Below are 27,606 nucleotides of genomic sequence, written 5' to 3' on the forward strand. Positions count from 1 at the left end.
CTGTACTATCCAAAGGTCCTTTCTTTGTTTTGTATATCTTTATTTCCAAGAACAAGAGATAGGAACATTCTCCCAAAACATTGTGATGGCTTTTTCTGGTTAGGTTTTTGTTTTTCTTTTTAAACTACAATTTTTGAGTTTCTATCTCAGTTATATACCTAAAATAGTTACGCTATTATTTTTGCTATGCTTCTAAGTAAAAGCAAAGGTGTTTTTATGTTTAAATTACTAACATCTTATTTCTTCCATTTAACTGTTGCAAGATATTTTGGTTTCTCTATCTGCTACTGCACAACTTCCTATCTGAAATAGCTCATCATTCATAAACTGATTTTTTCATTGCCCCAGTACTTTTGTGATCTCCAGTGTAGTGATTGTTGAGGTTTGCAGAGAAGTTCCGATCGTGGTTGCAGCAGTGCAAGCTGGGCATAGTGTTAAGTTTCAAGTTGCTCTGTGCTGCAAAGAAAGGCTGTGCTTGTGCCTATGAACCAGCACAATTCCATCCAGTTCACTGGGATAAAGCTTGAAGGCACAGGAGCAGGTATGAGCAGATGTCTTGTCTTAACACAGAGAACAGAGCACCAGCTTCTGAAATTAAGGGAATTCTGCCTGTATTTTCATAGAGGAAAAATGAAATGCATATGGAAAGAATTAGTTTATATGAGGTATTAAATGGGAATGTAGTACAGCTTTCTGTGCTCAGAAACTCATCCTAATAATATTCAGTTAGACTTCACTAAGATTGTTCATTATTTGCAGAAAATATACTGCTCTGTGGAATGATCAGCAGAGAGGAGACTAGAATCACAGGTGCTCTTCATTTCCTTAAATTTGCTTTTCCGCCTGCTATTAAAGATTGGCAATACTGTACCTGTGCTATATATTTATTCAGGAAAATTAGTTCACTTTGTGAAGAACAGCAAAAGAAGACAGAGTTTAATTTTATGGAAGCAGTAGTCAATCTGCATGAAGGAGCTTTCATCATTGGAGCTTCTGTTACACACTGCAATCTGAAATGGTGTGTTCTTTTAAAACTTCTTCAAGCACTAAATCTATTTTCAGAGTATCACAGTTGCAGCTCTTCTGTTGGAAGTGTTTTGAACTCCAGTTTAGTTGGCAGTGTGCTCACTATCCTTTTTCCTTTTGTGGTACATCTAGATATTTTTAAAAAATATGGAAGGACAGATTGGCCTCCTGACAGGGTTTTGATGGAAAATTTCCTTAAGTTTATTTGGCTTTACATTTTTAGTCTGAAGACTTTGCCATAGGCAACCAGTGTACAAGGTAGCTGTAATGGCAGCTCTGCATTTAGCTGTCAGCACCACGGTGTGATCTGCAAACCTTCAGCTTGCCTTAGAAGGGGAGAAAATACTTCTTTACTGTAGGTCTTAAAAGGAGGTGTTGTATTTGTGAGAACCACAAAGTAATGGAGAGTTGTCAGTGATTTTTGTCAGAAAGTACCATTAAGGTTACAGTGGCAAGAAGAAAGCAGATGTCAGAAGTGTCAGAAGCTGCAGATTTGGGCTGTCAGTCACCATTCCTAAGAGTCCCAGCCTGTGATCATTCAGATCATTTGGGAGAACCACTCTTGAGGTCCATACTGAAACTCTCATTCTGGCTCCTTAAATGTTCTGAAGCTTGCACTGCTCCCTCAAGGGGAGTCACCTGAAGAGGGTTCTTGTGCCATGGAGACCCCTGGTCCTGGCCGGCCTGCATTGCAGGGCCTCCTCCCTGGCGTGCCCTCGCTGAGCACGGTACTGCCGTGGTGCTGCCAGGACCACAGCACTGCAAGGCTGTGTATCAAAAGGGGAAGAGGAGGTGAAAGGTGGTCTGCTGATTTGAGAGGCAAAAATGGGCAGGCTTTTCTGGAGGTGTTGAACAAACACAGCATTGCGAGACAGGTTAGGCAGGAGAAGGTGGGATCTTTATGGGCAATAGTGGGAGTCTGTAAAAGGAAAGAACTGGGAGGAAAGATGTACAGTGACAGTGATGTCTAATTAATAGAGGTCAGATTTTGTCTTGCTGGAGAACCGGATATCCAAATGCAAATAGAACAGAATCTGGACTTTCAGCAGCAGTGTGAATGCTAATTTTCTTTAGTGCTTTGGGAGTTTGACTGTATTTAATTGCAGTTCTGAGGAAGATTATTTTATCTTTCACCTCTCATAGGAGAGGAAAAGGCAGGTTGGTAATGCTAGTTTAAAAATAGCCTGAGGAGTCTGACATACTCAGCTGTGTATACAAAGCTCACCAAATTATAAAAAGAAATATAATACTTAGTAACGGTGTTCTTCTCAATTTCACCAACATTTTTACTTCCTACCTCCTAAAATGTTGAGATATTTTCAAGTACCTGTATGGTGAGTTCATGTGGTTTACTGTCTGACATACGAGACCAGGTTATTCTTGGGCCATGTTTTTGAGATATCCCCTGGAACCATATGGATAAGAACTATGTATTTACATGAAAGATGAGAATATAGTGTGGTTTTTTGACTTCAGGAGTTGGAACTTTAAGAAAGACTTGTACTTTTGCTTGCTTAGTCAAAGCAGGTTATTTGATGGGTTGGACCGTTATAAATCAAAATTTCCTTTCTTCAGCTGCAATACACAAATGAAAGAGAGACAACATCTATATCCTACTCCAGGACTGTTCTAAAGGAAGGAGGTCCATTTCAGGAAGCAGTTGTGACACTCTAGAGAGCAAACGGGCACCTGGGTTCCCCTGGGCTGTTGCCCTGGGGCCAGGGATGAGAGGCAGCAGGTTCTGACTGATAAGGCAGGATCAGGCTGTTCGGCTTGCGGGACTGTGGGACTGTGCTGGTGTAGGGCTGATTGTAAAACTGTAGTTTGCTTCCTGTTTGGATTTTAAGTTGTGATCTATGTATTATAAACTTGTTAATAAAAGGAGGTGCTGTACCTTTAAGTAGCACATGCCGTCTAACCATCAACAGGCATCTCTTGCAGCAGCTTTAGCCTGTTTCTCCAATCATGCCTGCCTAAGTCAATAACGCTTTGCCAAAGCTCCTCGTGCATTAAAGGTTACCGTTTAGCTTGTTCCATGAATCACAGCAGATGCATAACTTGGCAGTGACCATTTCTGTCCCTCCCCTTCTTCGCTTCCTACTGACTGCAGCCCCCCAGCTCAGTGCTTGCCGAGCCCCCTCCCCCAGCAGGGAGAAGTCATTACATGAAGAGATCAACTTACCAGTTGTCTTCAGAGCAGTGGCTGAGAGCAAAGCTCCTGGTCGGACCGTGAGTGCGAGAGAAAGGGGGAGAGGGAGACAGACTCGTACCTCCAAGAGCTCAGGGCTGTGATCCTGAGACACAAGTGCATCTGCTAGCTGTTAGTACTTGGCAGAGGGTTTGCTCCTCCAGGGTAGCTCTAACTTTGGGTAATAATGTTTGTCAGCTACCTGATACTAATGTTGCTCTGCTTTCAAACAGCAATGTTAGCAAGACCTGGGGGTGAGGTAAGCAAAGTACAATGTCTTGTCAAAAATCGTCTTGTCACAGTTGCATTTTCTTCATATCTGTTAAGATGGGCTGTGAATGATTTTTATGCTGTTAGACATTTTAGAATTGTGGTGTTTGTGCTGTGTAAAAAGCTTTTGGTTTGGTTTAGTTTTGGGGGTTTGTTTTGTTCAGGGGATTTTTGTTTGCTTTTTTTGCTTTGGGTCGGTTTGGTTTGGTTTGTTTTTCCTTTGCAAAAGCCAAAAGGTACTATAGGAGTATAGTTTGAAACTTAACTTTTCTGGATTTGATATACAGTATGCTTTCTATGAGAGATGACTAATTTGTGAATTTTTCTTTACTAACATACAGAGAAATATGATACTCTGCAGCAGTAGATGGTATTGTTTTGTTCATATTTTCTGCAAAAATGTGCACTAGTGAAAAAGGTTTTGCACAGGATACATTTTGGGGATGTGAGCATGTAAAAACTCCAGGCTTCATTACTCTAATAACATTCTTTTTGTGCAAATACATGTAATGTTTAGTCTGGGGCAGGGCAGAAAGAACTTGATTTTTAAAAAACTCCATATCGTATAATCAAAGAGGGACTTTATGTGTACCTAATATTCCTAATTCCTAAATCTTCAACGGTGGAATAGAACAGCTCTTTATATGCTTAAAAAAGTTGCTGCTTGATTTATGAAGAGCCATTTTCCAGATTTTTGTCCTCATCAGAGCAGTTTGTCATCAAGTACTTATTTCATACCAAAGCAGAAATTTTCTGCTACTCTTTTGCCATTTAGGAAATAACTTAGCAGGCGTGGTACTATTTGATATTAAATATTCCATCTAATGAAATTACTTGCAGAAAACACATTTGATACTTATTCTCCCTCGTTCTACCTGAAATGGGATGTGTAGCAGTGCATTTTAAACAAATCGTTGGATAATTTTGTTCCATAAATATGCTTTCCTTAAGTAAATCTTCTGAAAACAGTGATTCTGCTTTAAAGCTTTATTGGTGCTTTCATAACTTAATAGTAGCCTAATGAAGTCCAGATCAATTACTTTCCCTGGTAAAGGTGGAAGTGATCTGGAAAAAACACCTTGTCCAACACTGTGTGGTTGATGCTCTCATGTCTAGAAATAAACTTTATTTTGCTTTCAGGGTGTTTTAATAAGAGAATCTGTAACAGCTTTGTTTCAAGAAAATGTCTCAGTGAAATCTCGTGCTGCTTTTGATCTAGTTAAAGCAGGGAAAGGTTTTCAGCAGTGTCTCAACAAATTTAAGTGGTTTGATGATCAGAGCAACTGGAAGCTGATCATTGCCCTCTAGTTGTCACAGAAGTTTTTAACTTCCTGGTTGATTGTTATGGAGCACAGAAAATGATAGATGGACTCACCTTGTTCAGACTGAGGGACCTTAAAATCTGTGGTGGCTCATATGGAAAATATTTCTGTCACCACTGCATGCACATGTGGTCTACAGAGATCCATATAAAGAACAAATCTAGAGCAGCAGCAGTGCTGCCTGCCAATTATCCTCGTTAGCAAGTAAAATAAAAGCAATGCTGTGTTCTTACCTGGAAATTAATTTCTGCTGTAAAAGTGCAATGTGGAATGTTTTAGCCACTGTGATCCATATGCCAAGTACTTTAAACTGGACTGTTTTTCTTAGTTTTTCAGCTAATACAGCAGACAGAATATAAAAAATTGGCCTGTTGCTTTATCAGTGAATTTTAGATTGTAGATTTTAGCATAGTGAGAATTTTTCTCCTTTATTATGTTCATATGCCTAATTTTGGAAATTTCATAATAAAATATACTCTGTCTACTGTTATTAATATAATATTTCTTTGTCCTGTATTGTAAGAGACCACCCGATAATCTTGTGCATTTCCCTGCTCCAGCTGCAGAACCTTGGCTACATAAATATTATTTCTCTAGGAAATTACTCAGTTAAGATTTTTTCTGTGGTTGACAGTGAATTGAAGACAGAGAAAATAAGTGAGAAGCCATTTTTTAAAGGAACCTGAATTGTTGTTTTGTGCTCCTTTGAACTGTTTTGTATACTTCTCTGAATATTTTAATTGATTTATAGGTATGTGTTTTTAAAAGCTGTGCTCATAAAAGTGTCAGTTTTTGATAGATTATGAAGTCAATGGGAAGTTGCTTTTCTTGCCAGCTTGTTTTGTCTATATTTTAATGCTGCAGAATTTTAACTGTTCAAGAAACAGAAAATAACAAACATTCAAGTAGTATGTTTTTTCCCATATAATTCTTGAGGAACCCCTAACTCTTGTTCTAATGTGTGTATGATTATGTTCTGCTTTTCATTTGTTGCTGATTTAAGGCATGACTTGGCATGAAGTCAGTGAAACTACATTGCATCACTTTTCCATCCAGGAAGGAAATAAGGTTGTATAGATTTGCAACTTGTGCCCCATTTGTATGGCCAAGCCCAGAGCTTGTGTGTTTGTGCTTCTCGGCAAATGAACATGCTGAACTCCTAGCAAAACAATGCTTAATCAAGCTTTCCTCCTCCTCACTTCTTTCATCTGGTAGTTTGGAATCAGCTCTAGCAGGAAAATCGTTGGTTTGACTAGATACATTGGGCTTGAGAAATCTTGGAGCAAGCAGGGAGTTTTCCTGAGGAACAGCCCATCCCTGTATTTTCAGGTATTCCTAAGTCTATCATCATTCTTCACTCAAAAGCAGGTAGCCTTTTAAACTCTATTTTCTCAGAGTACTTGTCAGATATTTGCATTTGAGAATTTCACATGCCTTGGGATTTTAGTTGATTTAACTGAATTTTCCCATTTTAGTAGCTTCCTTAATCCCATACAAATTGACCATAAATCAGTACTGTCAGCCCTATCTGCCTTAGTACAGCTGTCAGTGAAGCTGTGCAAATGTTCCAAAGTCACCAGCCTGGCCTTCTCAGCAATAAAGCAAAACCAAATTGTACCATTCTAAGTTTGGTTTGAATTGTTTTCTGTTAGTGTTTTTTAAAAAATCAGTCTAGTTGACAAAATGGGTAGACAATGGGAAGGAAGCCTCACATATAACTTCTGTGTTGATTTGATCTGTGTTTTAATGTGATAAGTAATCATAATCTTACTAATCATCAAAATACATAATACATGACTTAACACAGAACTTTCAGCGTGTTTAAGTGAGCAGGAGCAGGTTTTAATATACCTGATTCTTTTCAGTCCTTGAGTAGTAGTAGTAGTACAGATAGCAGCATGTTTTGCCACATTAATCAAGCTGTTTATAGAAGCAAAAGTTTTGTTTAAATGGGTCGATACTGTTCAGCTTCAGAGTATTGAATACTAGAGGCTGTTCAGCTTTCTTCATAAAGTAGTTCAACATGAAGTGTAGAAGATACTAAACAGTGTCCTCAAGAGTTGTTTTAATATATTTTTATTATAAATAAATTTCACAGATGTGAAAAGCTTCCCTTTGGAATTGGGGTATAAAGAGGGTGGAAAAAGTCATGTTCCGCCCTCTAAAATGAGTAAAGGGAGCCTGAGCAGCTCTGAGTGGGATTCTTGGTGTGCTGCAGACACTGCTGGTTCTCATCTGTGGCTTGTGGGCCAACAAAAGAAGCAGTTCTACACAGTGTCCCAAGTTGCAAGACTAGGAATAAGCAGGCAGGAGTGCGGAGGGGGCTTATTGCCATGAGCTCCTGTTCATTTCCACCTCCGCACTGCTTGGCCTCTCTGCAGTGTGTGTAGCTTGTCCACAGAAACCAGAGAGGCAAAGCAAACTTTGCAGCATTTGAAAAGATCATTCACTGAACAGGGTCAGATGTCACAATCCCCACTGTACAAATGCAACCCATTGCAAGAAATAACTCAGTGTTCATACCAGTGAAAACAACCCAGTGTTCAACTCAGTGTTGTTACTTATTTCTGTGTGGTACAACTCTCCCTTGTTGATCCTGGTCAAGCAAGAAGGAAGAATACAAAAAAAAAAAAGCCCCAAACACCTTGAGGTCATGGTGCTTTTGACACTCTTGAATGACTGTTCTCTTGTCAAGGAGGAGCTCTCTTTCCTGAGGCTTACTGGAGTAAAATTTCTGACCTTACTCGGCTGAATCTTTTGGTGTCCTGTGGTCACACCTGCTGCACCTATGAAGAGGCAGTGAGCTCCCCAGCAGGTCACATCTGCAGCAGCTAATGGGATTTTGGCCCATTCTGTGAAAGGGCAGCATGGAGAATGAGCATGGCAATGCTTATGCTGTATGACTGTTGGTGGTCTTCATTTATTGCATTCAGGTGTACCTTACCAGCCATTCTGGACTGGCCAAAATGACTGTTGTACCTGTGGATTTTGTCATCTTCAATTTTTTTATCCTTATGATAGTTCTGTGAGGTTGCGCTGTTATACAGCTGTTACTTATAAATTCCTGGACCACATAGGTAGAACACAATTCAGAGGCTCAAAACATTATCAGTCAGAACAACTTTTACATTTGCTTGAAAAATCAGCCTTTCTAGCACATGAATGGTTTTATATCTGAGCACTGTCTCAAAGAAGCTGTGTATGGCCAGGAGATGAACTAGGTACGTTGTGTCTGCTCCATCACCAGGATCTAATTGAGCTGATGCTACACCTTCAGTCATGGGCAGGAGCTCATGATGCGGCCCAAGAAAACAAGCATTTCCTCTGACTTCCACAGGGCCCACATGTAAGAAAACATCATTTCTCCCTCTGACATACAGGCAAAAATTCCTCATCTCTGTACCTGAGTGTTTCCATCTGCAAGCCAAGGTTAATGGGGTTTCCATTGATTCTCCTGAGAAATTGATACATCACCTTGACTGTTGCTTTCCCATAAAACATCACCCTTAACCCTTCTGTTTATGAAGCATGAGAATGTTTGAGAATATTTGTGGACTGGTAACTAGGGAGGGGTTGAACCATTTATTTATTTAGCATAAAAGAAATTTATTTGGATTTACTTTAAAATTACCTGATTAGAAAAAAAGAGATGGTAATTTACATATGGCAGTAACTACTGACATCACCAGTAAAACATCTGAAAGTGAGATATACGATAGTTGAAAAATAATCCTGTCAAGTAAATATCCACAGCCTTGGCCAAATTATAAGAATATGCTCTATGTATTGGTGTAAATACCACAGTACAGGTTTATTTGACCTCTGACATTCTTGCCTCACTCTCCCCAGCTTTATTGTCTGTCTCAACTGCAGTGTTAGTAGTACAACCCTGGTTTGCTTTGAAAACTCTGGAGTAAACTTGGTGTAGTAGAATGGTCAGTCTAGAGTTAATTATATTCTAGCAAAATGATTCCAACTGTGTTCTTTTACCCTATGTCATTAGGGGGGATAAATGTTCTTCCAGGTTTATTCTCTGGATTTCTGTATGGCATTAGTTCTTCCTGTATGGTGTATCCGGATTTCTGTATGGCATTAGTTCTTCCTGTATGGTGTATCCGGATTTCTGTATGGCATTAGTTCTTCCTGTATGGTGTATCCGGATTTCTGTATGGCATTAGTTCTTCCTGTATGGTGTATCCCTGCCCATTCTTGTGGGAAAGACAGGACTGCAGTCCCAGCAGAGTGGTGTGTACTGACCAAAATCTGTAAGGGTACTTCCCTAGTAGTTCTCTAGTTCCAAAGTCGTTTGGCTTTGGGCTCTGGTTCAGGCTGTGCTGAGCTTCTTGTTCCATGCCATAAACATCTAAAAGATGGATTGAGGGCTGCAGTAATTCCCACAGTAATTACAGCATCGTGCTCAGTCCTAGCATAGTGAAGCTAAATTCATTAAGTCATTACCAAAGAAATGGTTACGTGTGATGGATGAGCTAATTTGTTTCTGAGACATGGTTCATAGACCATTTTCTTAAAAGCAGTTCCAGAAACTTGTTGGATTGCTTATTAGATAGACATATGTTTAAATGAATTTACCATGAATTTTATACCTGGAAATACTATTTTCCCTAGAAACTAATAGTTTACAAAATACTTTCCTAATAATATTTCATTATCAGTATCCATTCTTTTGATTTGTTTGGGGTTTTTTTTCACTTTTACTTTTTGAAGTTATAATTGTCTTAAAATTGAATTCTAGTGAATGTATTTTTATCACTGTAATGTAAATGCTTTTTCTTCTGGCACAGTGAATTTAGCTCCTTTTCTGAGGATTTTAATACTTGTTCCAAACATGCTGAGCATATAAATGGAGCAATGAATTTAGAAGGCAGGTAGCTAATATTACAATGTATTGAAAGTTGGTTACAAACAACAGAAAAGGAGGAAATAAAGATATAGTAAGTAAAATAAGTCACACTAATTGTTTTGTAAATCATAACAGTCATTGTATAAATAGGTTTTTCTTCTAAAGACTCCCTTGGTTTTCCTATCTCTTTATGGCAGTTTTATAAGGCTCTGAATTTTTAAGTGCTCTGATGTATAATAGGGCACAGGAATGTGTTCCAAGACTCATAAAATCTTTAATTAAAAGAATGGAAATTCTTGTAAACTCCTGGTGGTTGCCTTCAAGTGATATCACTTCTTAAAACACTTCCCGCTCCCCTCAGCCTGTGAGATTATCTTGCAATTGTTACAGCACTGTTAGGTTCTGCCCATGGATGATGTACCCATTTTAGGGAAACAAGCTGATTATTACAATTCTCGGGCCTTTCTGGAAGGGAGACCTGGCACACACAAGAGACTCTGCTGAGTAACTAAACAAATGCTTTGCTGTTAAAAGTCAAAATGGAATTTTGCTACCCGCTTTCCTGGAGGCACACTGCTGGAGGTTGGTTACTGGCACTGCTCACTGAGCTGGTACTCAGAGCCTCTGAGTCCAGAGCTGGGGGCAATTGTGCAGCCATCAGGAGCATAAAGCAAATACTCAATGCACGGTGGAAAGACAGTGGGCAGAAGGGCACTGGTATGTGACACATATCCCTGTCCTTACTTGATCTGTAGCTTTCTCCATTTTTCCTTCAGTATCACTTGCTGTTCATGGCAGCCAAAACAACAGCAGCAGGGATCAATCATTCTTCACCGGTGTGTAAGGACCCAAGGGCACCAACGCAGCAATTATATCACTGACAGCAGCTACATTGCTTCTCTTTAAAGAGCCTTGCTAAATGAGACACATGAAAGTGAAGCATGAGAGAGTATTAAATTAAAAGTTTGCCTGTGTATGTCATTGCCTGAAGCTGTTGATCTATTTCTTCATGGGTTACAGGTACTATTTTCCCAGTGTGTGGGTTGTGAGGAAGGTTTTATCAAGAGACAGAAGTTTTTGACAGATTTCCACTCCTACCTATTTGGCAGTCACAGAAGAATGAGGTGAATTAGGAGTCAATAAATTAGTCCTCCAACCATAACTGCTTTTTGACTGAAGCATAATGTTTACTTCCATATTTCATGTTATTTCTTCCCTAAATGTCATGATGATGAGAATAAATCCTCAAACGTTTTTGACTTCGAGACAAATCCTTTTGTTATTCAAATTCTTAATGGAAATGAAAAGTTTTTTAAACTGGTTTTTAAAAAGGTGCTGACTAATATCACAGGTAGATGTTAATGTAGTAGGAAGCTTGGTATTTAATATAAAATTGCCGCTTTGCACCTTGGAAATTAAAATGACAGAAGCAATGGTAAAAGCATGTGGAAATGTTGCATTTTGATCCCAAACAGTTAATAGATCTACCATAAAAAATCACCCCCTCTGAGGAAAGATCTCTTCTTTCTATTAATGTAGTTACTTCACTGTACATTTCAAATGAGCTTTAAGTAACTGCTGCAGAGACAACAAAGCCACATTTGATAACATTTGGTGTGTGGAGGATGTATTAACATCTGTACATGAACAGAATGTCTGAAACACGTGCTGGACTCTTGCTTGTAAGTACTTGAAAACTGAGATTTATTTAGTGCTCGAACGAGCAGGTGATAGTGAAGCATTCTAGCCACCGGCACCAACTGTTTTGATCTTGTTAACTATGAGCCAATATCCTCTAGAAAAGCACAAGCACACAGACTAACTATATAAATAACTTCTCTTATTTCCTCATTAAATGGAAGATTCTTGCTGAAATGGCAGAATTATCTTGTTGGAGCCAGTGCATTAAACTGAAGACAATTTCTTTAACTATTTCCTTAAATATTTTGATAGTGAGAACCTCAGGCACAGATTCTCTGGGTGCTGTGGAGGAACTGAAGAGAGGAGGTGATAGGTACATAATGCCCAGGTGACAGAGCTGATGAGTCCATAGTGCCCAGGTGACACAGAGGTGATGAGTGCATGACGCCCATGCCGATGAGGATTGCTCATGTGTTCTCTGCTGGTGACGTGAGGTGGTTACAGTGTCATTTGCTCTGTGACTGCATCTCATCCTTTTGAAAATGTTGAGTATTCAGATGATTCTTCAGTACTTCAAGGTTAACTCTTCACTGTTATCCTGAGGATCCCTGGCAGAGCACATAGCAAATGCTTGTAATGGGTTATGTTTGTTGGGGTGCTTGGCTGTTGGTGATGAACAGTGCATTACCAAAGAAACCAATAGTTAGGAAGGATCAACACAAGAAATAGAAACATTTCTTCAGCTGCTTTATTATGGTTCAGGGAATGAACAAAGCTAAAGCAAAGCAAAATGACTGCAGCATTGGGGTAGTGAAATTAAGAAAACTCCTAATGCATCCAGCTGTCACAGTGTGGCTATTGGGGATTATCTCTACTTAGACCATGTCAGCAGAGGCTGGCTTGTGTCCTGCCTCTTCTTTCTGAATGATTCCACTTCTGATTTTGAGATGAGAGAAATACTGGGGGTGACAACTAATGCCCATGGTGCTTTATTTGTAATCACAGAAATGGGTTTCTAACCATGTAAAAACAGTTCTTAACCAAGTAAAACCATGCTTAGGATTCAGTATAAGGTAAATAGTCATCCTGACTTCCTGTTCAGAAGAAATTTAAACGTTTTAGAGGTACTAATCTCCCTGTACATAGCTGTTTCAATACTGAGAGGCTTTGAAAGAACCTCTCAAGTACAGTTCTAGTTTCTTCTTTGTTCTCACTCCTTACAAATTACCTAACTGTCACATTATTTTAAAGCTGTTAATAAATGTTACTTCTTAAGTGTGGGCTTTTCCTGTCCATCATTTTTGCTTTAGTAGTGGATACATTGAATCATTTGGCATCTTTCAATTTTGTCATTCTCACTGCAGTAATTTCTACTTGTGACAAATGAGCCATCTAGTTATTTTATGAATTTCCCAAAGGAAATTTTAGGAAAGAAGAATCTCTAAATACCTGTTTATAAGACATTCAGTGCACTGAAAAAGTGGGAGTTACTTAAAAAAGCGAATACATTTTTCCATGTTGTCAGAAGCCAGTACTGATGCACAGAAGTCCATTAGTCCTTGGAAAGAATGGCAGTTGGTGTAGCTCCAGCTGTATATGCAGCCATTCATTTTCAGAATTGATTGAGAGCAGATGAGATCAAAAGTTAACATCTGCAGCTGTTTCTAGCTGCTAAATAAGCATTAAGGAACTGGTGAAGCTGTATTTTAGTGAAGAATAAACACTACAGAACTTGCAAGCACAAATTTCAATGTTAATAGTACTATAGCACTGTTCTCACTCAAATTTCAAGTTTTGGGTTGAAGAGAAGGCTGGGAATGCCTAGTGAGCAAGTTAAAATTCACACAACTTCACATCTTGCTGTGAGGACAATATGGAGAACAAACTAATGGTGCTAGAAAATGCTCTTACTTCTGCTTCAAGTCAGAAGGAAATTTCTACTCATCTTAAGCAGTTTGGCAAAATTTTAGAAAGTAAGAAGTGAATGCTGTTAAAACATTGTTTGCTTTAGGAGGATTTGGCCAAGGAAAGTAAGGAAATGACCTGAAAAACAATCATCCTTGTGGAAACTACTGGAGACTTCATTAGGGAGACATTGCAAGGAAGCAAGTGGAGGATCAGCACTGGGAATGTCAAGGTGAAGTCTTGGCTCAGATAAAGATTCTGAAAGCCAAATGGTCACTGATTTAAAACTGTCATTATTAGGATTTTGATCTCAGTCACTGAAGATTTAGGAAAGATGTCATTAGCCAAATCCTGCTGCCTTGATTAGATGCAAATTTCCCTATGTGCATTGTACAAATATCTGTACAATGGCTGAGTTGAAAGTGCATTGGAAATAAATGTGGTATCCTGCAACATAAGGAATGAAGAAAACATCTGGTGTGGGACATTTCTAAAAATAGTAACAGCTTGCTAAATTCCGTGCAAACCCTTTTAAATTTTAGAATAGAGCTAAAATTCAGCAGACATGCTGTCCCTCTTTCATTTGTAAAAGTCCTGCAGCTTAATAAGTTTCTGATTTTTATGCATTTATTTATTTAAATTACATTTTAATGATAACAATTTTTAATAGTATCTGCCATTATTTGCTTTGAATCTATGGGAAAATTAAGCCTTTGTCTCAGAGATCACTTAGCACTTTTAATACATTATTCACTCACTGAATTATCAGACTTCGAGATATGAAGAGGGAGTTAATTTTTATCTAATCTGAAATAATTGTACGATAATTACCTGATAATTACAGGTAATTATTGTACAATTACCTCCAAGACACCATTGCTGGGCTGCTTCAGAGGATCCCAGTGATGCTTACCAGTGTATTCACGTGTACATATAAATGCAATCATTGTGTCTCTTTGTGGTCTCTTTTCTTTCAGCACAACATACCATTTTTAAAATACTTCTTGAATCAGACAAAGAATCAGGTTTTTAGCTCGTTTTTCTACGACTTGTTATTGACAAAGTGTGTCAGTAACATTGTGTCAATAACAGCGTTCATTGTGTCCGTGGGACGAGTGGACATGAACTGCAATTTGAACGGCATTTTATGGCATCTTCGGGATAGAAAATGTAGTCTAGCATTGCTCCTCAGTTAACTGGAGACCATTTGTAGTGGATTGCAGCCTTGGTGTGTCCTTGGCGGCTGCATAAAGCCCAGCTACACATCGCAGTTTGTGAGGTCACGTCAGCAGTTGTACAACACCATCAGAGGCATGTCTGGATTGCCACTCGGGTGGCTGGAGTTGTCTTGGATTTTGGTTTTGTTTTTCTGCTTTTGTATCTGTCCTTCAGATTGGTTTCTACTACGGGTTTGTTGAACCCCTTCAGATAAAGTGGAAACTGAGGAAACCTTACCATTTCTTGTCAGGAATCAAACTAAACTTCATGTCCTTGAATCTCTAAAAAATGTAACTAAATTTTCTTCCTGGTATTTTTACTGTTTTGTCTGGACAGAAAAAAAATAGAAGCTTTAATAGTCATAATGGAATAGAAGATTTGAATTGTCCTTGTGGGTAAGGATGTCCAAGTTCCTGTTTCAGGTCACCTTCTCTTATGATCTTTCTTATGACAATTTCCATTTTCCTTCTTGTTATAATTCCTTTTATCCTTGAAGGTTCAGAAATAAGTAGGTAAATTTAGGAATACACTTTTTGTTTGGAAAGAAGACTGAAAAAGTTGGATAGTCTGAATATTTGACAATTTCCCAGAAAACGTGTCAGATCATGAAGTTTACAATAGTAACTAAGCAAAAAGGAGACCTTCAGATCTTTTGGGATGTTTTTTTCTGATTTGGAATGTCATCAGAATTGTTTTGCCAGCTTTAGTTGCCACTATGCATACATTAATTTCTGCAGCTGCTTCAGTTTTGATGGCACAGGCTGACCCTTGTAGCATTGTCGTGTATTGCCTTGTACCATAGGGATCTTTTATTGTCTGGTTAATGAAATATCTCCAGTAAAGCTTTTCTGAGCTGTGACTTTTGAGAAGAGATAGTTTCTGTATGGATGTTCTAACAGATGGCCTTGTGCTGTCAGGTGTTCCTAATGGAGTTCTAATAGGATCCCTTTCTCCTACTTTATCTCCTGTTCTCAAAAACTGTGGTGCCTGTCTCAAATGCATAGGGAAGCTAGTTATGTTTCCAGGGTGTTTAAAGCTGGTCAGGTCTTAAAACTTCCCCCTGACTAGTTCCTGTTCTACCAATATGTTTCTTGTCTTTTCTTTGCTTAACTTAAGTAGGAAACTTTTGGTCGGGTTTTTAGCTACGGTGGGATCACAAAACACTGCTCAGCTATAGATACTCTTTCTTGTAAACTCTGTCTGCCTCATGAGAACAGACCTTTTCTTATCTATTAAATAGGGATACACAAAACAGTTAGATGGTAGAATGCCTACAAGGAAACTCTATGTCATGACAGTCTGAAAGTTATTTCCATTTTTGAGTCCTCCATGCCATTCACTTCTGTGATGTTCTATTCACCTTGCCAAACTGAGGTTCATCTGGGAATCCTGAGGTAAAATGAGGGAGTCCCAAGCCACAGGGCAGCATCAAAGTGTCCACAAACGGTCTTAAAAATTGCTGGTGTCACTAATCCCTTATTAGATATAATGAGGCCCTAAAATTTCTTTTTGAATTGCCTTCATTAACCTGAATCCTGTGTAACTTGGAGAGGCAGATTTTAAATGTCTTTGTTAACATAGCAGGAGAGGTTATTACAGGTTAATCCCTGAAGCATGACAGTTTTTATGCAGCCATAAATTTATTTGTGTACATTACAAATACAAATGGTTTAAAGTTCAGCCCTTACAGTCTGTCTGGAGCTTAACTCAATGCACAATCATGGCACATTTCCAGACAGTGGTTGTGCCAGGCTACAAGAGTTGGTTTCCCTGTAGTGGTGAAGCTGAAGCCATCTGACTCCACATAGCTGAAGTCAGTTTACTGTTGAATTGGCAGCAATTGTGGTCAGGCTTCAGTTGTAAGAAAATGCTTTATTGCTTCCAAGTTTCCCTTTCAGCAAAGAACACTTATAAGACCATAAAACTGTCTGTGTCTTTCTAAGATCTATCATGGCAGCCTGGTTGAACAGCATGTATTTTTTATTTGAAGAGTTAGGGTTTTCCACTTATGTAGAAGGCTTAAGTAGCAATATTTATTTGTCCTCTGACTTGTTTCCTGTTGTTATCCTCTGTCCCTTCTGAAATGCACTGATCTGCATCAACAACAGGGAGCGTTTAGTTCCTCTACTGGTCTTAAAACAGCAGGAGATGCAATTGATGGGAATATCTGCTGCGGAATGGTTCAGCACTCTTGCCAAAAAGAAAAGGAGAAAAGTGCCCCAGAGGTTTAAACCAACACTGTGTGAAGTGGCACAAGGTGATACCTCAGTGTTAATCTCCAAGATAAATTCTATCCTCGCTGGTTTTGTGTATGCTAACTGTGCCTGCTAATCCATTTGCAGGACCATTGACTTTACAAATTCCATTTTTGCTTGCCTTTGCCCGCATTTTTAGGTAAGTACAAGAGTGGCATAACAAATTATCACACATGACTTCTGTCTCAGATGTGTTTGTTGGCTTCTTTCAGGTAAACCTGACATAAATCTTTTGGAAAATAAAGTGTGTTGTTGATATACTGTTGAGAATGGTTTTTCTTGGTTTCTTACAGGTGCAGAACAGAGAAAACTGATGAAAGAACCTAAAGTGTTAGATTATTTTGATAGTGGTATGTCGTTCAGTCTTATCAAGGTCTTAAGCTCAAGTTGAGTAGAAATATTCAGTTAATATATCAAAAGTTGAGTTTATATATGTTGAAAACCTACTTAGGAATTCGAATCAAAACTTAAAATAAGGTAGAAATGAGAGGGAAGGAAAACATACAGAAAATTTAAAAATTAAGCACGATACTTAAAATGCAGTTCTGTGGAATGTCAAAGAGTGGCTTACATGGGTTTAATCAAATAATACTTCATTGTAAATTAATTTTAATTCATTTTAATTGTTTCCCTTCTGTATGGACTAGTTTTCACTCTTTACCCCCACATCTGTTTTCTCACAACACTGATTGTGTTTAGGGCTGTCCAAATATGGGAACTCAGACCAAATTCACACAGAGTGCATGTACCTATGTGTGAGAGAAAATATACTTATGCAGGCAAGGGCAAGCATGCTGAGATGCCTTGAAGATCCATAATGTCACATCTGTGATACGATGTCTATAAAACAGCAGTGTGTTGTATTTTCTGTGAAGCATTTCTCTGAACCTAAATTTTCTAGAGGGGCTATGGGACATACTGAAGAATAGATTCTCATAAGTTGTCATGATTCTCATGAGTTGTCATAAAGTTTCGTGAGTTGTCATAGAGTTTCGTGAGTTGTCAGTAGGACAGCTATTGCTGAGGTTTTAAGCAGAGCTTGCACTCCTGAGATACACAGCTCTAAGAAGAGATGCAAGTTCAAGTAATCATTGCCTGCCTTTTTGTAGAAAAGCTTTTATTTCAGGTCCCAGATACTTTCTCGTGATTGCTGTGTTAGAAGTTGTACTGAAAAGCAGTACCTGCACACAGAGTTAGTGTCATCCTGGCCACTTAACTCTGTCAATGGTCATACAAGCCTTTCTCTCTTCCTTTTGTCATATGCATTCTACAACCTAATATAAGTAATATGAAATTATTAGGGTGCTCACTGGTGTATTAAGGTAAGTTTAAATTAGATATAAGAGAGAAGTTCTTCCCAGTGAGGGTGGTTGAACACTGACAGGTTGCTCAGAGAAGCTATGGATGCCCTGTTCCTGCAAATGCTCAAGGCCAGCTTGGATGGGGCTTGGGAGAGTGGAAGATGTCCCTGCTTAGGGCAGGGGGGTAGCAAAGGGATCATCTGCAAGGTCCCTTCCAACCCAAACCATTCTATGTTTTTGTGTTGTAAAGTAATTTATGATCTTCATGGCTGGAAAAATGAGCTACTTACATGTAGCCATGACTTTCACTCACATTCTCCTCAGCTTACTGAGCCAAACCCAGTGGTTCTTACCCAGGCAGAACTCCCACTGACTTCACTGGCTTCAGTGGGAGTTTTGCCCAAGTAAAGACTGAAGAATTTGGATCACCAAACTTAGAACATAAAGTTTTCTATAGCCTTGGGCTGGATTGTGCAGAAGGCAGTGGGTGTTTGAAGGAAAAAGGAAATACATTTTTTTCTACAATAATTTCAGCCCTGTTAGTGCTGAAGTTAAAAACATTCCTTTTGAGAAAGCCTGACTTCTAAACTCTGCCAGTATTTTGGACTGAGGATATTAAGAATTACATTTGGAATTCTTTGTACTGCACTGCCAAGTTTAAAGAAATACTCTTCAATGAATTAGAGTAATTATTAGTATGGTTGCTGTTTTTGTCATGTGGTAACAGAATAGATGTTCTGTGAAATATAGCAGTGTACTTGCTTTTTCTTGCTTTAAATTTAAAACAAATATCACAAATACAAAAACCTTGAACCGAGTCCAGGAAAATTCTGTTTATTTATACAATACAATAAATATACAAAAAGTCCATCTTAAAACTATTAACTGCTTACTACGGGTTTTAAAATCTTCTCCAGTAAAATGCAGTTAGAACAGTTTTCTTCATCCCAGTGTTTGTTGCCCAGGTAGCATGTGCCCAGATGAGTGTCTAGTTTGTACACAGTAGTGCAGAATAAGTACTAAATATGGACAAATAAGAATATTAGTGTGTTACACCCACTTTTCCCTTGTGCTTGTGTCCAATCAAAATGAAAGACACTGGAGAAGCAAGCCTGGACTACTTACATAGCAAAAATGTAGCAGTAGCACCTCCCTAGTTTTTGTATAATGGAATTGAGGAATTCCACACTGAACAGGATGTGAGGAATTTTTCCTGTGGATCTAGGTTTTATGCTTTCCTGCTCAGAGAGGCTGAGCATGTCATAAACGTGGCCTGTTGAAATGTTTCTGTGGGCCAAGGTGGTGGTTGATGGGAATTGCACAGGCGTGTTTGCTTTTGTAGGATCACTTTATCTGCTCCCTTGGTGGTTAGATTAGGTACCACAGTAGCTCTAATCTATGGTGTTCTGCATAGCACTGGAGAAAGAAAAGGAATGTGGAAACGGAACAGGGAAACCTTGATGAAACCTCATGTTGTGAACCCTGGCATCCTGAAACCCTGCCTCTGGACAGAAATCCTGCGGTGGATCTGTGGCCCAGGCTGGGAGGAAGGGAAGGCTGCCAGGGAGGTCTGGAGCCATACAGGACTGTAGAAAGGGGATGGGAGGGCTGATCCTAAACCACAGATAGTTTCTTCAGCCCTACAAATTTCATTGTTCCTTTTATGCAGTGAACATCACCCAGACTCTTTGTTAAGGTTAGGCAGGCTTTGAAAATTTTGTGCTATAACTTCAAAGTGCTGCAAATTTTGCTCTAGGGTATAAAGTAGAATATTCAGGCTCTTTTTTAGTTCTAGCATCAGGTTTCTAAAGCTCTCTGTGATACAACTTTCTTTTATACTGAGATAGTATGCATTGTATCCAGAATTATAGAAAAAAATTGTTTTGGAAGCTGATTATCACAAAGGCACCAACTGACTTAAATAATGATTTCTTTGAATTCTAATCTACACCTAGAAATTTTTAACAAATATATAGTAAGAAACATCGTATGGTGACTTTTTTACAGCTTCATATGAAATGGTAGTTGCAATCTGGGCGAAGTTCTTCAGAAAGAAAATATTTAAAATGTAATATGATGAATACATAATAGGCTTCATTCTGTGGTCTTTATAAAGTTTCCTCTGCCTACATTTTGCAAGTCTGTGCTCCTTGCATAAGCTCTTAGAATTTCCTGGTCATTGATCCTGCTCAGTGTAGTGAAGGAGCAGAGAATTACTTTTCCTCCTGTCCTGTTAGCTGTGGGCTTGAATATCTATTTGGTCTTATGCTGCAGAGCACACGGTGGTGGAAACTCTTGGCTCTGCTTCATGTACAGAGCACCGAGGAGTGGAAACTTCTGGCTCTGCTTCATGTTAGTTTGCACTTCAGGCAATTTATTCAACACTAGTGTTGGATCACAGAATCTTTTTTCCTAGCATGCCATCTTGGTAGTCGGACAGGTACAAGGGTCCCCACTACCACACGGCTCACTCACCTTCACTTCTTGAGCAGGAGAGACACTGGCAGAAACTCATCGGGACCAGGTCTGCAGAAGTCTGGGAATTTTAAAGCTGTCAGGCAGAACTTTTCCAGTGAAGAAGTACCTCACATTGTAACTGTCATTACTAGAATCACTGCTGTGCATTATCAGTGTGAAATGACAAAACAATGTAAAGACATTTTAACTGAAAGTTTCTTGTGATTACCTCTGCTAGTAGTGATTGCATTATCTTTGAGTTGCCATTTTCACGTAACACACCCATTGTTTTTAAACTATATTATAACAAGAAGCAAAAGAGTGAAATCTACGTTAAAAACTAAATTAGATTTCCATAAAGAATGAGGATATCAGGCCAACCACATCTCTCAGTCAATGGGCCTTACTGTTCAGGAAGCAAAGATTAATACTCAGCAGAGCTTGCCAGGCAAAACAAATCAGACGTGCAGTCAGTTCTGCAAATTGAGAGGACTGGTCTTGAAAAATTATCTCTTAATCCACAGCCTTAAAATCAGGACTCTTCCACAGTCCTGACAAAACTCAGAAAAGTGAGATAACACATTTAAAATGAGCAGCAAGTAGAATGAGAGCAGGTGAGATGCCTTGTATTGTCATACTTTGGCAAGACCGAAGTAGTGATTGATTTAATGTCAGAATAATACACTTAAGGATGTAAATGCATTTTAATTCTTAATTTAATTATTTTAAATTGCAATTAGTTTAATTTCTGATGTAAATGGTTCAATTATTTCCATTTGCTTACACTTACAGATTGTTCTTACACATAAACCCTTTTCTCAATCTGGCATTAAGAAATAGTTTGTACTTCAAGTTGCCATGTATCTTCCATATATTTAGTGGTTTTTTCTAAAAATCATGAATTATGCTTGTAGTTGGTGTTATAATAATATGGTCTCTTTCCAATTAACAGTTTTAAGCCATTACCAGCTCTTACAGACAGAGCCAGGAAAACTTTTCTGTTGATGGTTTGGTTTAGAACTGATGGCTGACTTGTAAGTAATAATGGATTTTCAACTTCATTAAAGATAAGGAAAAGTTTTAGAATTCTATAAAGAAGCTTTCCAAATTTATCCAGCAAATCAGAGGTTTTGTAAGGGTAAAATTAACAAGAAAATATGGCTTACTATTTGCCTATTTATCTCTGGAAATCAAGGTGATAAAATTACACAGAGGCTTTTGTCAGTGGTTTTTGTGGTTAAATCTGGAGTCAGGTTGATTTTGCACTGGCACTGACATACCCACATCCGCTGTGAAGCACCAAGATGTATCTATCCAGGTACTTTGGCTGGGATCACTTCTGTGCAACGCGGAGGGCAAGGAGTGCCCTCTCCAGTCCTCGCTCTGTCTCCTGCATTGGCTCTTGCTTCGTGAGGAGGACTTGGAGTTTTTGGCAGATCTTGTCCAACCTTAGAGATAGTTGGGAGTGACTTTTTGACTCATGAACTCGCTCCATAAATCCAAAGAAGAGTTGCAGGGCATTGTCCCCTTTTTCAGGATAACTTCATGGCAATGGTTGTTGTGCCTGTTACAGCAACAGGAACAGGAGGGGTGAAGGGGACCTGCTGTACCACCCAGCCCTCCTGCTCCTGCCACAGTGCAGAGCTGTGATGCACTGGGCTATCTGATCTGGGCATGCACATCGTGTTTCTCAATTGAATTGTAATGAACAGTGTCCTTTGTTAGCAACACAGGCCTTTTTTTTTTAAACTGTTGCTTGGCTGTTTGTTCTGGAGTTCATACATATTTTCATCCATAACAATCTGAATATTTTTGGTACTATTCTGTACATAGACTTCGGTGTAATTTTCAAGATGTAAGTCAGTCAGTGTTATGGCTTTATGTCTGCAAATATTATGACAACACTCTGTGTCTTACTGTCTCTTGGAATATTTCAATAAAATGCTTTTGTCACTTTTTTTTTTACATTGTATTCTCTAGACATAACTGTAATCTAGCTAATGAAAAATGGTTCAAAATTCCTCATAGGAACAGAATGACTTGTCAGCCATCAATTGGCATCAGAATGGAGACTAGTCTGTGCAATCTGCTTGCTTGTTAAATTCTCTCATTGTATCCTCTGTTAATCTGATTACTAAAGTTTCAATTGATTGCTTTACCTTCAAACTGTTTTTCCTCAGCCAGCACTGATGTCTTAGCAATCTGCTATAATTTCACAGCCAGTCTGTCGTCACTAAAAATACACTTTGGTAGTATTATCTAATATAATTTTCCTTCCTTTATGCACTTTAAGTAGTTTCCATTTACAGTAAATTTTATTTAAACAACATTGTACTATCAGTCTGTTGTTTCAGCTCTGGAGTTTCATTTGTACTGAACTATCAGGCAATTTTTTCAAGTATTGTATTTAATTCGCTAATGATATAGATGTTAATTGTAGATGTAAGCAATATAAACACAGTCTGGAATGTTCATATGGGAATGTGTTTATTCTTATTGCATGAGTTGCCTGTATAACATGGCTGCAGACACCTGTTGGATAATAAAATAGCTGATTGGAGCATTGGTTTTCAGCAAATTGACAACACCTTGTTGACAGAAATTTATATAGCCCTTAAGGTATCTTGGCACAAGGGGATGTTGCACATTTTGAGAGTGCTCCCTTATTATTATTTTAAAGACTAGGGAGGGCATTATCCTGGGACTCTCCAGTTCCAAAGTTATGTAAACTAAAACTGCTTAGAAACTGTTCTGGTGGACTGTTTTGTTCAGGTGAATCTTGGAGAAGTAAAGATCCAAGTTGTGTGAAATTGTACTCTTAACGTTTTTGAAAGCATTACTTGCATTTTAGTACTTCTCCTTATAACCATCTAGTTGGCTTAACACAATCATAGGACTCATGAAGGAGTTGGAAGTTTTTTTGTTGACTTTCAGTTGATTTCAAGGACATCTCTTTACTTTCTTTGTGTAATGGTACGGTTTGATTCATTAATTTCCCCCCTTTTTTATTCCTTTGTGCTTGTATTGTATTTAATCTCAAGTTTGTTGCAGGTTTCTTTGTTGTATTATTGCACACATTTTTAAATGACATGTGCTTCACGTATCATTGCCTTTTTCAGTCACAGCTGCTTTGTGCACTGTGATCAGTTTGCTGTGCAATAGAATTGCTGAAACTGCCCATGGTTGGTTGTGCATGCTTCTGCCTACACACTGTGCATGATGCTGACATGTAGAGAAAAAGTTTGGTCCCCTCCACTTCCTCTTGCAGAGAGCTGCTGGGAAACCCTCACTATTATGGTTCCCCTGAGGCTGAATTGTCCTCCTCAATACATACAAGCTCCGCAGATCCTCAGATGGAGCTGTGCTTCTTGGATATTTACATAGGGGTGAATGCAGAAAACAGACACTTGCCTGAGTGTTGCCAAATTTGATCAGGCTATTGATTCAGTATAACAGCAAATACAGCTGCCAGAATTCTGTGCTCTGGAGTATTTAATGTGTTTGTTCCAGGTGGAAATTCACCTCTCTTCCTTCTCTCCTTCCTCGGATGGGAAACCAAACAGTGTGTTGGCTTGGCTGGCTCTTTCCTTGCTTGCCATTGGTATTTTGTTGGCTCTTTCCATATAGCTTTTGGCAGTGTCTCTAATTGGAACAATCTAAGTTTGCCAGAACTTTTATTGACATTGTACTTCCCTGCTTTTGCAGTTACTTGTTTTGTAGTACTTTCTGCTAGGGAAAAGAGAGAGTTTCTTTTGGTTTTTTTTGTTTGTGTGTCTGTGTGTGTGTGTGAAATGAGTCTGGATATACTGCAGGACTGCAATGAGGAAATCATTCAGATGTGGGTTTTTTCTCAGTTGTATAATTTCATACTATAGTTAGTCTCATTTTTACAACTACTAATTATTAAGATATTTATGAAATGCCAGTATTAGATAGCTAGTGACATCCATTTGGGCCACCTAATTGCATTTGTAAGCCCTTAAATGCGTATGTCAGCATATTTTTCTGGGATGTAGTATAGTTGTTGTTGCTACTGTATACACTTCTGTGACATTTCTATTTTAATTGCTTTCTGTTTGTGACACACTCTTGAGTTAGAGCTCAGTCTTGAAGACCTCATTCAGGACCTCATTCAGAGTAAGGTCTCCGCTGTAGTCATAACCTGCAGTTCTTCATACCTGATAGTATTGTGTCCCTTTAGTTGGCCAGTGATTGTATGGCAATGCACACTCGAGTAGATTTTTAGGAGAATCACAATTAAATAGCATTTCTAAAGAATATTATTTCAAATTCAGAGAGAAATCACGTGCAAGTTAGCATCTGATAAGGATACAGAAACCATATCAACAGTATGTACCATAAAAGCTTAAATCAGTAAATATGCTCAAAATAGATTTTTAATTCTATTTTGTTGAATAGCATAAAAATTATTTCAGAGTTTTTGGGCTGTGGGCTTCTAGAAAACAGAGCAAGCAGAACAGTTTTGGGCAGGAGGACAGTTATCCAGGGTGTCTGGCTGGTTGTCAAAGAATTTGCACTGTTCATACTGTGATGGGCACTTGTGTTTGCAATGGATAGTTGAAATTGCTATACCAAAGCAAATATTAGTCAGAGTGCCTGCTGGTTGTGTAGGACCAGTTGAGTAAATCCCACTCCAGAGACACTGGGAAATGGAAGTAGGTGGGACACACATCTCATTAGCTGTTGCTGAATTATATTCTGGAAAAGTGTTACATTTTTTCCACAGAATTTGCTGGATTGAAAAATATGTGGGTTTTTTCCAAGAAATGAAGTAGCAGAATTACTGTTGAGTTCAGTGCCCAGATAAAGTATTTAGGAGGCTAAGCACAACACTATTCATCATTTCTCTCTCCCTACCCCCTGCTATGAAAAAACAGATACTTGAGTGATAAAGTAGAGAGAAAAGACTGGAGAAAAGCATGCAGGATTGAAAAAGGAATGGAACTCAAATCCTTCACAGCACTCGCAAAGTAATGTTTTTGCCTGCAAGCCACAGCAGGTACAATAGAACTAAGTGAAAGAAATGAAGAGTTTTCTATTTGAAAAGCACTCACTGGCAGAGTAATACGTTTTAAAAAGGCAGAATTAAATGGAAGAAAATCCTCAGTTTACAGCCAGAGGAAATTTGTATTTATTTCCAGCAAGAGCCTAAATGTGGCTTGAATAAAAATGCCATGTTACTTTGGCTTCCTATAATACACTTTATCAGGGACTTGGAGTAGAAAGAGTAAGCCAAAAGATCAAGTTGTAAGAGTAAGTAACAACTCCTAGAAGAGTTGTTTCTGTGATTTTGCTGGGGATCAAGGATGGGCAGACTGATTAATCCAAACTGTCATGTCTTGGCACAAATAATATGTAATAATTAAATTACATCAGTGAGTTTGCTGGTACTTTGGAGGGAGAGATTTTGAAATGTCTACAGTACAACTGAAACTGAAATTGTGTGTAATTGGTGCCATACAGTGAGAGAGTGAGAGTATTACATAATCCCTTAGGCCAAGCTAATTTACTAACAGATGGATTGTACATTCTAAGAACAGAAGTGCTAGGAAAAAGATACATGTGCTTTGCTGTTAGCATGATAAATACAACAGCTTCCAGTTTTTAGTGTAGAAGTCAAGCTAGGAAATTACCTCCCATTGTTGGTACGAATTTCTTGAAAGAGCAACTCAGTTCTTGTTTCTGCAGGATGTCAGTGCTTGATAATTCCTCCATCAAAGGAGAGAGGGGTTACTTGGTTAGGCATTCCATAAATGTTCTTTTTGCCCAAGGCCAAAACCTGTTAATTTTTACTTTATCTTGTCTGGGAGATGTCACTTTCAGCTCAGGGAGAATATTGGATTCAGTCCCTTGCTCCAGAGTGTTAGGATTACTTTGCAGGTTGTGGCTTAATTAAACCACAAGGAGGACAGAGGTGTTGGATATATGTAGGCAGCCTGAAGGTGAAATTGTGGTGATCCCACTTCCTCCCACGGGCTGTTTATGACTTTCTGGTATTTAAAGAGCTGGAATGTTTCTTCAGGGGAGGACTGAGGTCAGGCCACAGTAGGTGTCTCTAAACCTCCTCTGTCAGGCCTTGGCCTGGTGCCATTGTGGAACACGAGCGTGGCTGTGCAGCCTCAGGAGCAGTCCAGGGGTGACCATGAGAACTTGTAAAAATGAGGATGAGCAGTCAGGAATGAGAGCACTGCTTGCTTGCACTCTGCCCTGTTTGGAACTCAGATTCTGAAGCCTGGACTTGGTACTGCCTGTTCCTTTTCACCATGCCTTGGGCCAAAAGAGCATTTGTGGAACGCCTAACCAAGTAAGTGGCAAGCCAGACCTTTCAAGATATGTGGCATTTTCTTACAAAGAAGGGATGTTTCTTACCTGCTGGTGGTACCATCCCACCTCCTTACTATGGGTGCAGTGTTGGGATACATCTCTGCACTTCTAGCTGACCTTGGAAATTCATACGGAGTTTGGGAGGTAGGATAAAGAGAGATTACTGAGATATACTTGAATATTGTCATTTTTGGGTATTTGGAACAGTCATAAAAGCTTTCTTTGTTTTTAGAGCAGGACAGCTGCAAACTCCTGCTCCTCCAAGAGGTTTCATCAGGAAATCACCTTGACTCTCATGAAGGCCAGCAGTCATTAGATTAAAAGCCACTGGATATCAGCTGTTTGCTGAACAGCTGAAGTGTTAAGACTCAGGATTCTTGGTACAGTTTCTGCAGGTTCTGAGTAAATGACTCATCCTCTCCTCTTTTGTCCTCTTCTGTACTGGGAAAACATGTCTGCTGCACACTGTGCTCCAGTGTGTCTCTGTCCTTATCCCTCGCTGGTCGTGTGTTCTTCAGTCGTGTGCAGCAGAACTCACAACTTCTGAGCTGCTTCAGGGACTGTTTCCCTGCACCTCTGGCCTGACGTACCAATTTGTAGGCTGAGGCTGGAACTTAGCTGAAACTGGAGCATGCACAGTGTGACCAGGTTTTTTTCAGTGGTGTACCGCCCAGTCCCTAACTTGTGTGTTGTGTTGACCAGATGCCATAGTGATAGTCAGGGCTTTAAATCTTGACTAGACATGGGCATCTTTTCATAAGAAGAGCAAGGATCACATCCTTGATACTGTCTCAGTCTCCTTGCCAATTTTGAGTCC

The 27,606-nt window shown here is 39.0% G+C and overlaps 1 protein-coding gene across 8 annotated transcripts in view; it reads left to right on the forward strand.

Annotated features, from left to right (window-relative positions):
• Window positions 1–27,606, forward strand: part of THSD4 (thrombospondin type 1 domain containing 4) — a 244,912-nt gene that overhangs the window by 145,811 nt on the left and 71,495 nt on the right. The window contains exons 1-2 of one of the 8 annotated variants that reach the window (XM_038146969.1): window positions 177–3,346; window positions 3,448–3,473. The exons of 5 other annotated variants lie outside the window; for them this stretch is intronic. In XM_038146969.1, the coding sequence (XP_038002897.1) occupies window positions 3,450–3,473 (24 nt within the window). In that variant the 5' untranslated portion in view covers window positions 177–3,346; window positions 3,448–3,449. Of the gene's footprint in view, window positions 1–176; window positions 3,474–27,606 lie in introns of those variants that run through there. 2 more of the 8 variants (XM_038146970.1, XM_038146967.1) reach the window with 2 other exon arrangements.

The sequence above is a fragment of the Motacilla alba genome, chromosome 10 (assembly GCF_015832195.1).
Source record: "Motacilla alba alba isolate MOTALB_02 chromosome 10, Motacilla_alba_V1.0_pri, whole genome shotgun sequence".
NCBI classification, from domain to species: domain Eukaryota; kingdom Metazoa; phylum Chordata; class Aves; order Passeriformes; family Motacillidae; genus Motacilla; species Motacilla alba.